Source organism: Haliotis cracherodii, unplaced genomic scaffold (genome assembly GCF_022045235.1).
Source record: "Haliotis cracherodii isolate W230 unplaced genomic scaffold, xgHalCrac1.p SCAF_2, whole genome shotgun sequence".
Classification (NCBI taxonomy): Eukaryota; Metazoa; Mollusca; class Gastropoda; order Lepetellida; family Haliotidae; genus Haliotis; species Haliotis cracherodii.
The window spans coordinates 1,828,395-1,842,006 of NW_027266275.1; the positions used below are offsets into that span (position 1 = coordinate 1,828,395).

The window sequence follows — 13,612 nt, forward strand, 5'->3', positions numbered from 1 at the left end:
CTTTCAGAGCGCCAAATAATTTTTCCAAGGTAGAAATTAAGCAAAATGAATATTTATCAAGTTTCCTTTTGCCTGAACATATGCATGCTGTTGTGGTTTTTCAAAAAAATCTTCGTTCTCTCTGTTGTTAACAATATTAAAACAACAAGTACTATAAAATATAATACGGAAATATATTACATATTATTTACGCATCCGGCTGCTCACAATACAATGCTAGTAAACAATATTTGTGTTCCAGGGAGTGAAAATCAATTAGACCAAGCCAGCTCTACAGACACTGACTCTCTCAAAGACAGCAAGGTACATTATACAGTTAATTGAAAACTGTAATCCCAAACATATCTAATGCTACTTCACACTTTTTTCATAAACTTAGCAGTTGAATATTCTGTAAAATAGAAATTAATCCTCTATTAGTTTACAGTGACGATTCTTGCAGGCTATATAATGCAGGCACGGCCCGTTATGTATCATTCAATCTTTATCTTTCTCACTTTCTTATAAAGGCATAATGATCGATAATCTCTTCTGTTGCAGTGTGAAATATTAATATATTGTGAGTAAGGCTAATCCATTTCTCCAGACATTAATTGATCACTCACCAACAACTGACAAGGGATTACTCCTCGTTAAGGCAATACTAAGTGATACAGTATACTGCAGGTTAACTAGATTAATTAACTAATTAAGGGTTAAATGAGATTGTTTACTTAGAGTGTGATGTAATCCGTTTGATGTCGAATTACAAAGAGTGAATCTTCAAAAAGGCTAAGCATACACAACACTACCTGGCATTCACAAATAGTGTTGTTCTAATACATCAAGCTATAATACTGACACGTTGCTTAAGGGTTATCGGAATAAATTTGATTTTCACATATTTTCCTCCTTTGCTCATGAGCATATACATGGATATACATGCATATGCATTATAAATTTGAAATGCAATTGTAAATAAAGCTGTTGTTTTTCTTCAGAAGAGTCGTAACCGAGTCCTCGGGATACGCCATCGCAACCTTCCCGTCCAGGAGAAACAGAGGTACGAGGACGCATTAAAGATAGTTCAGTTGATGCCCTCCGAGGAAAGTAACTTTGACGAAGACGGCATACAGTTTTTTTACAGTACGACCAAAGAACTGCGAGTCGACGGAACTGCAGATGGCAGCAATTTTGTGCCGTTTGGACAATATTCATACCAACAAATGTAACAGTGGCAAAAGTCAAATAAACAAAGATGGCGGATGTACAATTTCGGAGTTAAATCAGTACTTTTAAAAAATCGGGAATACTTTCTGCGCACCCGGCCACCTGGGTTTCAGCCACTAATGCCTACAGTTACTATTGCCTACAAAAAAATAAAGCAGTGTGGAATAATGTCTACACAATGAAAACAACATACCCATGCTAGGAATGAACTCTTTGAAATTTCTTTGAAATCATCAAATATCTGCTGGTGTATACTATAAGAACTAATGCAATGATGCAGAAATGATGCACTGGCAGCAGGTGTCGATGAAAATCACTGGTGCATGACTTTGTTTATTGTAGACCGAAGGCAATAGTGGATGTAGGCATTAGTGGACGCCACAAACGTGCAATGTCCCTTTTCCCATGTTGAAGCATATTGAGAAAAGGGTACCTTTGTACTTACTTATCTTTTGTAAAACATAAGACATTAATACAACATATATCCCCCCTATGGGTTTTCGGACGCTGAATAAACATTCATAGCATTTTCACCTGAACAACTGTAAAACATCTCATTTACTTATAAAAGAAAACTTTATCATAAAAAAGGTCATTATTGGAGTATTAACAATTTCTAAATTGATAATAAAATAGTTTTCATCCTCTGTGCAATCCACTCTGTTGGCTAATCTGCCATGTGCACGAGAGCATGTTACAGATCAAATCGCGGCCTCCCCGTACAAACAAATCCAAGCTCAGCACAAATTGATTTCAACACTTTCAAAACAGAAGTCACCGTCAATGCAGTCACCCCCGACAGCTTATCCTCTCTGTGCATTTGACCATAAAGTCTACTCACATACCAAGCACCGCGCCAGGAAAAGTACCAGACGCCTCAATCGCTTACCCGTCAATATCCTTGCAAGGAGAGTATGTACTCCCGCTAACAGTGTGGAGTACTAATTAAACATTCCAGTAATGTTACACAACACTATATCAGTTTTTTGTAACTTGCTGATACTCTTTTGCACACACAAAACAATTATAGAACAATACATAGCAATTATCCTCCTTTACCAACATATACAAAGAGACACAGTGCTCAACTTAAAACACTTCAATTTGCACATATATAATACTTATACACAAATACATAACAATTATCTCCCTTTACCAATATATACAAAGAAAACAAATTTGGATACACCATATACAAGTTTGTATATTTTTGTATATATCATCATTCCAATCTTGTATATGCTTTGGAAATATCATCATTCCAAAGCATATACAAGCTTATATAGATGGATTGTTTTTGCAGTGTAATATCGCGGGGAATAGTGTTTCAGTGCCACACTTATTGTCCAGGAGTCGTATTGTAAGGTACCCTAGAACAAAGGCGCTAGGCTGGCAACCGGAAGTGGTATGCTGGTAATCATCCAAGATGGCGATACTTCCGGTTCCGGGAAGCGTGCGCATCCAGGATGGCGGGGGAGGGTGGAGTTCTTTTTCTTTTTTTTCTTTTTTTGCAATGATTAAAGTGTTCTTTCGGGAGAGTTGGGTGGGGCTGGGAAGGGCCATTGGATCGTGAGACTACCTCAGCCACATATTTGCTCTACAGCACTGGCACGGATGGGACGCCATCTTTCTTCCGACTGGACACTTGCTGGCGTGGGTTAATCGCCTCACGTGAGTGTCCTTCAGTTTAGTATGACAATACACACACTGGAATGTCCCATCATATGCTACAGTGCCATGTGCGTACACAGGTAGGCAGCCTTTGCACATGGTACATTGCCATGGAGGCAATGGCAATTCTGGTGATGAAGAAGGTACTTCAACCGAACGAGCTCCAGATCCAAGTTCTCCATGTTGTCATAGAATGCAGTGTGAGTGGCTTCGCTCTTTTTATGGGAGAGGTGTGGATCGAAATGCCCAATGTCTAGATTGGTCATAACTCTGAACGCTTATCGGTCCAGACCTCTGCACGATGATTGGTCCCTTTCAGTGGCGCCCATTGTTTTGATTGGTTCATAACTCTGAACGCTGATTGGTCCGTTTCGGTTCCTGGTCTGGGCCCAGGATTTCCTGCCTCGAGTCTTGTGTTTCTTTTACATAGTAAAATATATATTTCCAATGGGAGAGAAAGCACAACTCGGGTGCTGCCCCAATGTTTTGATAACTCTGCACGCTGCTTGGTTCTTTTTCTTGAGTGGTGATTGGTGCATTTTGACCAATTGTGAAGTTGGAAGTCTTGTCTATTAATCAAAGCACACATTCTTCAGGCTATCACTTTGAATCATGGCTGGCAAGCAGAGTGAACCGTAAAGCTTGATTGTGGTGCCTCAGCCAGACGGTTAACAACATCTAGCCAAACTTATATTTTGGAATTTAACCAAGGCAACCTGGAAGACGTTCCGACACACCCTGTGAACAGAACTACAGGCATTTTAGACCACAAAAAGTGCATTGTACGGATCAAGAACAAAGATCAATCATGTTTGGCAAGGGCCATAGTTGTGGCACAACATTATGCAAAGAAGACCAAACCACTTACCAAAGAATGGTCAGTGCAGAGAATGAGACTGAGGAGAAGAACGGATCGAGCTGATGTTCAAAGAAAACTATCACAGAAATTGTTTCGGCACCTTGGCATCCCCGAAGGCCACTGTCAGGGCCAGGACACCCAAGAACATGTGGGCCGTGCCTTGGCCAAAAGGAACTATCAGCTGAAAATCTACAGTCAAGATATTTTCTACAGACTGTTGTACAAGAGTGATGAGGCTCCATCTGGCACCACCATTTTGCATTTATACCATCATCAAGACCACTTTGATGTGGTCACTGCCATGACATCCTTTTGTGGTTCTAGCTATTACCGTGAGAACTGTGACCGTGGTTATGAAGGACAACCCCGCACCAAGCCAGACCGCTGAAATGCATGCCACCAATCAACACCTTGTGGACCAAAGGAAGATCGTGCTATTTTTTGTTTGTCATGTAAAGGATGGTTCCGAAATCAGCGCTGTTACACCAATCATGTCCAGACACCCCCAGAGGGAGGACCTAGTGCCTATCAAGTTTTTCACAACTGTCTGACCTGTTTTCAGCGTGTCAATGTCTTGTCTACACCCATGGGCCAACATGTGTGCTCAGAAGACCGTCAATGAAAAGTGTGTCAAGAACCAGTGACCCCAGGTCATCGATGCCTTGTCACTCCAGTCCGTGAAGACTGTGATGATGATGCTGATGATGCTGCTGGTGATGATGATGATGATGATGATGATGATGATGATCCTGCCTGATCCTGCTCGGTTTGGATCTTCTACATGTAATATGTTCACTTCCATTGCATCATCGACTGCAAGGTCTTTTTGGAATGCTGGACATTTTCCACAGCATGCAAGATATCTTGGCTTTGGAGATCTTCAATATGGCGAAATGGACTCTGTAAAGGAGACTCCAAAGCTGGGTGGTGGATACAAATACCAATCCTGGTCAGACACATCTTGGCTGATGTCATGAAGTACACTGTCGAATAAGCATCTGTTGACCGGGATGTGTTGTGGAACGTCTTCCAAGTAGCCTTGGTTAAATTCCAAAATATAAGTTTGGCTAGATGTTCTACCACTACGACACCACTATATTCTTGCTTGTCAGCCATGATGCAAAATGGTAGCCTGAAGAACGTGTGCTTATTGTATTTATAGACAAGACTTCCAACTTTCCCATTGGTCAAAATGCACCAATCGCCACTCAAGAAAAAGAACCAATCAGTGTAAAGAGTTATGGATCAATCATAACATTGGGCGCCACCGAAATGGACCAATCAACGTGCAGAGGTCTGGACCAATCAGCGTGCAGAGTTATGGCCAATCAAAACATTGGACTTTTCGATCCACTCCTCTCCAAAAAAGAGCGAAGCCACTAATACTGCATTCTATGACAACATGGAGAACTTGGATCTGGAGCTCGTTCGGTTGAAGTACCTTCTTCATCACCAGAATTGCCATTGCCTCCATGGCAATGTACCATGTGCAAAGGCTGCCTACCTGTGTACGCACATGGCACTGTAGCATATGATGGGACATTCCAGTGTGTGTATTGTCATACCAAATTGAAGGACACTAACTTGAGGCGTTTAACCCAACTCTGCCACACACATTGTCCAGGGACTGATATTGCAGGTTACATTGTCTCAGTGCCACACATTGTCCGGGGCCCAATGTGCCAGGGAATAATGCCTTAATGCAATGCATATTGACCAGACATTATTGCTGGAGGGTACAGTGTCTGAATGATTCATATTTTGTCCAGGGACTAATAGGTGAACAGATTAAATGCATAGCAGGTCGTTATTGAAGAACAGCGTGCCTTACCTTTATTTGGTTCAAAGATAAAATACCCTCTCGCACAAATTTTAAGTAGATATCTACGATTGTTATGTAGCGTTGGATTTCGTTATTGGCAATGGTGATTGTAAGTGGCAGAAAATGAATGAAACGCTCGTTAAAGGTCAATTGCTATGTTTCCCTAGATTTTCTTTTGACGGTCTGCGTGGTATTCGCCTTTGTAAATTAGAGTTCACTCCTTGTGTTGTTGTTGTTGGTGGTGGTGGTCTTGACACTGGAAGTGACAACCTTGTCCTAGAAATTTCGTTAGAGGTAACAGTTTGTAGAGGAATTGCTGTACCTTATTGACAGTGTTTTAATTCTGGACATTCGTGATTGCACTGACATGTAATTTAGGGCCTATTACTGCTTACTGTTGCCAGTATTTGATCCTATATAATTTGTCGTGAACACCTGGTATCATCCCTATTTGATAGTGATCAACATCGTGCAATGAATCGTGCAAATGACTCTATCTGTAGCTCAGATTTCATATAAAGGAAAGCGGTTTGTCACATTAATTTAAAAGTATATCACCTTGTTGTTTATAGCTACACATGATAATATTGGTACATAGTAGAAAACACAGGTGTATCATCAGATTTATCAATGCACACGATTCTATGGCAGATAATAGAAAACACAGGTGCATCACCTCGTTTATAGCTACACACGATTCTATGGCAGATAATAGGACACACAGGTGCATCACCTAGTTTATAGCTACACACAATTCTATGGCAGATAATAGAAAACACAGGTGCATCACCTCGTTTATAGCTACACACGATTCTATGGCAGATAATAGGACACACAGATGCATCACCTCGTTTATAGCTACACACGATTCTATGGCAGATAATATAAAACACAGATGCATCACCTCGTTTATAGCTACACACGATTCTATGGCAGATAATAGAAAACACAGGTGCATCACCTCGTTTATAGCTACACACGATTCTATGGCAGATAATAGAAAACAAAGATGCATCACCTCGTTTATAGCTACACACGATTCTATGGCAGATAATAGGACACACAGCTGCATCACCTCGTTTATAGCTACACACGATTCTGTGGCAGATGATAGAAAACACAGGTGCATCACCTCGTTTATAGCTACACACAATTCTATGGCAGATAATAGGACACACAGGTGCATCACCTCTTTTATAGCTACACACGATTCTGTGGCAGATGATAGAAAACACAGGTGCATCACCTCGTTTATAGCTACAAACGATTCTATGGCAGATAATAGGACACACAGGTGCATCACCTCGTTTATAGCTACACACGATTCTATGGCAGATGATAGAAAACAGAGGTGCATCACCTCGTTTATAGCTACACACGATTCTATGGCAGACACACGGACACACAGGAGCATCACCTCGTTTATAGCTACACACGATTCTGTGGCAGATAATAGGACACACAGATGCATCACCTCCTTTATAGCTACACACGATTCTGTGGCAGATGATAGAAAACACAGGTGCATCACCTCGTTTATAGCTACACACAATTCTATGGCAGACACACGGACACACAGGAGCATCACCTACTTTATAGCTACACACGATTCTGTGGCAGATGATAGAAAACACAGGTGCATCACCTCGTTTATAGCTACACACAATTCTATGGCAGACACACGGACACACAGGAGCATCACCTCGTTTATAGCTACACACGATTCTATGGCAGATAATAGGACACACAGGTGCATCACCTCGTTTATAGCTACACACGATTCTGTGGCAGATAATAGGACACACAGATGCATCACCTCCTTTATAGCTACACACGATTCTGTGGCAGATGATAGAAAACACAGGTGCATCACCTCGTTTATAGCTACACACAATTCTATGGCAGACACACGGACACACAGGAGCATCACCTACTTTATAGCTACACACGATTCTATGGCAGATAATAGGACACACAGGTGCATCACCTCCTTTATAGCTACACACGATTCTGTGGCAGATGATAGAAAACACAGGTGCATCACCTCGTTTATAGCTACACACGATTCTATGGCAGACACACGGACACACAGGAGCATCACCTCGTTTATAGCTACACACGATTCTATGGCAGATAATAGGACACACAGATGCATCACCTCGTTTATAGCTACACACGATTCTGTCGCAGATGATAGAAAACACAGGATCATCACCTCGTTTATAGCTACACACGATTCTGTGGCAGATGATAGGACACACAGGTGCATCACCTCGTTTATAGCTACACACGATTCTGTGGCAGATGATAGAAAACACAGATGCATCACCTCGTTTATAGCTACACACGATTCTATGGCAGATAATAGGACACACAGCTGCATCACCTCGTTTATAGCTACACACGATTCTGTGGCAGATGATAGAAAACACAGGTGCATCACCTCGTTTATAGCTACACACGATTCTATGGCAGATAATAGAACACACAGATGCATCTCCTCGTTTATAGCTACACACGATTCTGTGGCAGATGATAGAAAACACAGATGCATCACCTCGTTTATAGCTACACACGATTCTATGGCAGATAATAGGACACACAGCTGCATCACCTCGTTTATAGCTACACACAATTCTATGGCAGACACACGGACACACAGGAGCATCACCTACTTTATAGCTACACACGATTCTATGGCAGATAATAGGACACACAGGTGCATCACCTCCTTTATAGCTACACACGATTCTGTGGCAGATGATAGAAAACACAGGTGCATCACCTCGTTTATAGCTACACACGATTCTATGGCAGACACACGGACACACAGGAGCATCACCTCGTTTATAGCTACACACGATTCTATGGCAGATAATAGGACACACAGATGCATCACCTCGTTTATAGCTACACACGATTCTGTCGCAGATGATAGAAAACACAGGATCATCACCTCGTTTATAGCTACACACGATTCTGTGGCAGATGATAGGACACACAGGTGCATCACCTCGTTTATAGCTACACACGATTCTGTGGCAGATGATAGAAAACACAGATGCATCACCTCGTTTATAGCTACACACGATTCTATGGCAGATAATAGGACACACAGCTGCATCACCTCGTTTATAGCTACACACGATTCTGTGGCAGATGATAGAAAACACAGGTGCATCACCTCGTTTATAGCTACACACGATTCTATGGCAGATAATAGAACACACAGATGCATCTCCTCGTTTATAGCTACACACGATTCTGTGGCAGATGATAGAAAACACAGATGCATCACCTCGTTTATAGCTACACACGATTCTATGGCAGATAATAGGACACACAGCTGCATCACCTCGTTTATAGCTACACACGATTCTGTGGCAGATGATAGAAAACACAGGTGCATCACCTCGTTTATAGCTACACACGATTCTATGGCAGATAATAGAACACACAGATGCATCTCCTCGTTTATAGCTACACACGATTCTGTGGCAGATGATAGAAAACACAGGTGCATCACCTCGTTTATAGCTACACACAATTCTATGGCAGATAATAGAATACACAGGAGCATCATTTCGTTTATAGCTACACACAATTCTATGGCAGACACACGGCCACGCGGGTGTAACTTACCTACTTTACAGGTGCACACCAGTCGATGGGAGATGAAAGAACACGACGAAGAGACATTGGCCGGACAGATATCTTCACATATCGTTGTGTCTATACGTGCATATATGGACAACAGTTACAGTGAATGAATGATGAGATAGATAAAAATATATATAATTACATTTTGTATAGTTATACAGAATTATATGTATAACTATAACTATATGTATGTTTGTATAAAGATATTATCAAAATTAACAGACACATTTGTAGTTACCGACATGCAAAAGGGTATCGAGTTATGGTATGGATGGATAAGCAAAAGGAAGGACAAAGTGTACATAGCGACTGACAGAACATGTTGGCAGTGTGTCCCTCTTTGTGTTCGTGCAATGAAACAATACGTAAAACAAATCATCAGCATCTTACATATAAAACGTATTCTGGTATACGTGAAGGCGTTGCTCGGTCAGTCGATAGGAATGACTTAGACGTTTGAAACAGCCGCGCGCTAGCCTGTCCTCTATTCATTTTCGGGAGATAAAATCATGTTTGCCATCGAGCGTACACATATTTAAGTAGATTATATTTATTGACGGAAATAGTAGAAAACTATTTTCACGGTGCTCATTTTCACTGAAAATATTGACAGAATAATATATATATTAAGGAAACAGGCAAATGCCCCAAACACATAATCTTCCATATAGGATATAGCACCCACTGTATGAATGGAAGATGCATTCACTGAATTAAATGTAACCTGACAGACCTGAATGAGTGGCTAACCGAGCAAACAGCTTTAACCCGTCGGACAACACGACCTGCTATTACGTTTGTACGTATTCAGAAGGTGTATCGCATTTTGCCTCGAAATACCAGTTTGGTTTAATATTTCAACCGAAAACTAATGTCTAACAAGTACCAACAACAATTTTCTCGAGAAAACATAGAGAGCAATAGCGTAGTGTTAATAAATAGTTTCTCTCTCTAACTCAGTTAGAAAATGTATTTTATGAAAAAGGAACGAAAATGACATGTGATTGAGTACTTCAAAACAACTATGAATTGTAGAAAACACATAACAACTAAATATGTGTCCCATTATGGAAGTAGTTTCATTCATAGCACAAGTTTTAAAACAAATATTTTTAAAGTTTCACGCTTCATTAGGAAAGTTTGAGAGAACAGTTCGTAGAAATATATATCCCAGAAGAATCCAGACATGTCCTTTTGAAACATTATATCTGGTTCACTTCTTGTAACATAATTTGTCTTCTACTTTTGGTTCCATATGCCAACATGGATCGTTTGTAGCTACATTTAATACACACATACGCATTACAGGCCGACCTTGCCATTTATTTCCAGTGAGGTTGTGTGAAGTTTGAATCCTGCACGTCTTCATTGTCGTCGCTGTCCTCGTCATACCCCGTACGTGTTTTTAACGACTTGCATTTATTCTTGGTGCACATCTTGATAGGATCATGCAGGTCTAGTACATTGTCTATCAAGTCTCCAGAATCGGCACAAGCAGTAGCCATGACATGGCGCCTTGTGTCTTCAGAAGAGTCGCTGTCTATGCTATCAAAACTATCACTATTGAAGTTTTTGCTTGTATTGCGGTTTGCCTTAGCTGCTGATGAAGTGGTGTGATGTGGGTGACAGTTGTCATTCATCTTAGCGCTAATTGGTTGAAACAGCACTTTTACATGGCTGTTGTTTCGGGTCAAATCGGGTGTGTATTGACGGGTTTCTTTTGAGTCATTGTTGAAAGGTGAGACTGTAGTCGGTCCTTTTCACTTATGTAAGGCCTCAGGACTACAGTTAGATTCCATAGAATATGTAAACTTCCTCTTCACAGATCAATGGAAAATTCGCCAGTGTCTTTTGGGTACATGCGCCTGGCAAATATGTCCACCTATCCTGTACCTATCGACTGGAGAATTGAATGGGGTCACATGATAAGTGTTCACTGCAATGTCACTCGGAAAAAGGTTTTGCAATAGCTGAACATAAATATACATTTGTTTGTCATGGGAGGTACGTGTAAACCGTTGATGTATTTATAATATTTAGATTTGGACACCAGAACATCATTTTAATCCTGTAGATTGGAAGGGATGCCTTTCACAAATGTCACCTCAGGTATAATTTCCTTATAGTATCACAATGAGGTTTCCCATCAGTGTAACACTATGTGATGTTGATGGTACTGGTTTGATGCATCCTCTTTGCAGTAGGTGAAAAAAGAACAACCACTTTGTCCCAACCTAGACAACACCGCCCGAGAGCGGAAGGACCGTGTTCGATCCCCAGTCGCGTCACACCAAAAGACGTTAAAAGATGGTACTCGTTGTAACCGTGCTTTGCGCTCGGCATTAAGGGCAAGGAAACAATGCAAGGAGATGTTGGCTTGGAGTCATTCAGTGTCTGAGTTGGGTATTCATGTAAAACAATGCGTACGGCATGGTATCTCGGTGTGCTAGCACTATTAATGAACATCAGTCCGGAGAAGCAGCCACACACACACACACACACACACACACACACACACATACACACACACACACACACACACACACACACACACACACACACACACACACACACACACACACACACACACACACACACACACACACACACACACACACACACGCATAGACAACATTAGAATGAAAAGGATACTCGAATGGTATTGTAGAATTAATTACATTAAATAAAAACACTTCGGTTTATTTTATATTACTATAGTTAATCCGTCAAGGCCTTTGAGTAGCACATATCTGTTAAGGAGGGGAGGAGGGTCCGGATGCATCTCTCGTCAGTGTACCTGCATAATATCACAGCTGGAAGAGCGTTTCCTAGATTCTGGGCAAGATGCCAAGTGGCCTTATCTGTACAGGTAGTGGTAGATAAACAATGCCCTCTGTCTGAGGAAGGGAGCTATTCTCGATGCAAAATGTCAACAAGCATATGGTACTTTCTGGTCCACGAGTATGGCCGTGCGACCACGGAAATCTACACGAAAGGTCACTAAACTATATGAAGGGGATTTAAATGTTTATTGGCATCTTCACATATGACTTTTGAACAAATCAACTGACACCCTATACGTGCCTTTATCCTATCTTATCATATCGTTTCACCTCACCCTTGATCGTCACCAAAACCACCAAAAGGTCTTCTCGAGTTGCACCCGTGGTCAATTAAAAAAACGCCATTGTTCACAAAAAGAAGACAGGTTAGTGCAGGTGTTTTAAACGTCTGAGTCTTTTCTCGCGACTGGCCAAGCATCGTCTTCACGTATAAATATTTTGTCGTATTATTTGTGTATTATTATTTTATGACTAATTGGTTCATTGCAAGAAAACAAGGGGCCCTTCCATTCACCAAAACTGTCGGATTTGTATATCGTGGCCATCAATCTATATAACAATGGCTTGATCATGATCCACAAAAGAAACAAACATAGGCAAAATGTCGTTAGGATCAGTTCGGGAATTGTCTTACTTCCAGGTTTACAGTTGCTTGAATTCGTTGAGCCTGTTTGTTCTGTGATCTGGTCTGTGTTGCACTCCTTGCAGTGATCCTGTGCCGTGGAGTCTTGGTAGAAATGGAGAGGACACGGTGTACACGGGAAGTAACCGGTCACTGAATACTGACCAATAGGACATGATGCTGAAACAGAGAGAGAACACTATGGAGTCACACATGGGATACTGACCAATAGGACATGGTGCTGAAACAGAGAGAGAACACTATGGAGTCACACATGGAATACCGACCAATAGGACATGATGCTGAAACAGAGAGAGAACACTGTGGAGTCTCACATGGAATACTGACCATTAGGACATGATGCTGAAACAGAGAGAGGACACTATGGAGTCTCACATGGAATACTGACAAATAGGACATGCTGCTGAAACAGAGAGAGAACACTATGGAGTCAAACATGGAATACTGACCATTAGGACATGATGCTGAAACAGAGAGAGGACACTATGGAGTCTCACATGGAATACTGACAAATAGGACATGGTGCTGAAACAGAGAGAGGTAACACTATGGGGTCTCTGATGTAATACTGATTAGTAGGATATGGTGCTGAAACAGAGAGAGAACACTATGGTGCATAGTCAAACATGGAATACTGATTATCCACCTCAACATACCCAGAAACGCCAAACGTGAGGAAGACCAGGTACTCACCTCTACATGCAGAGATGTTCGTGGATCCCTCTACATCAAGAGTTGAGCCATCATCTGGGCAAGGCTCACAGTGGGAAGAGTTCACCCAGTAATGGTTGACAGGGCACTTGTCGCATGGTTGTTGTCCTGTTGAAGACCGAAACCCAGGTCGACACTCACCTGAAACAATACACTCCCACTATTACATAACTTGAACACATACACACATCGCT

General features: G+C 41.4%; 1 protein-coding gene across 1 annotated transcript in view; it reads right to left on the reverse strand.

Annotated features, from left to right (window-relative positions):
* Positions 1 to 13,612, reverse strand: part of LOC139469398 (uncharacterized) — a 103,270-nt gene that overhangs the window by 45,272 nt on the left and 44,386 nt on the right. The window contains exons 29-31 of the mRNA XM_071251562.1: positions 13,401 to 13,559; positions 12,699 to 12,866; positions 9,204 to 9,293 (exon numbers count right to left, since the gene is read on the reverse strand). Of these exons, the coding sequence (XP_071107663.1) occupies positions 9,204 to 9,293; positions 12,699 to 12,866; positions 13,401 to 13,559 (417 nt within the window). The remainder of the gene's footprint in view (positions 1 to 9,203; positions 9,294 to 12,698; positions 12,867 to 13,400; positions 13,560 to 13,612) is intronic.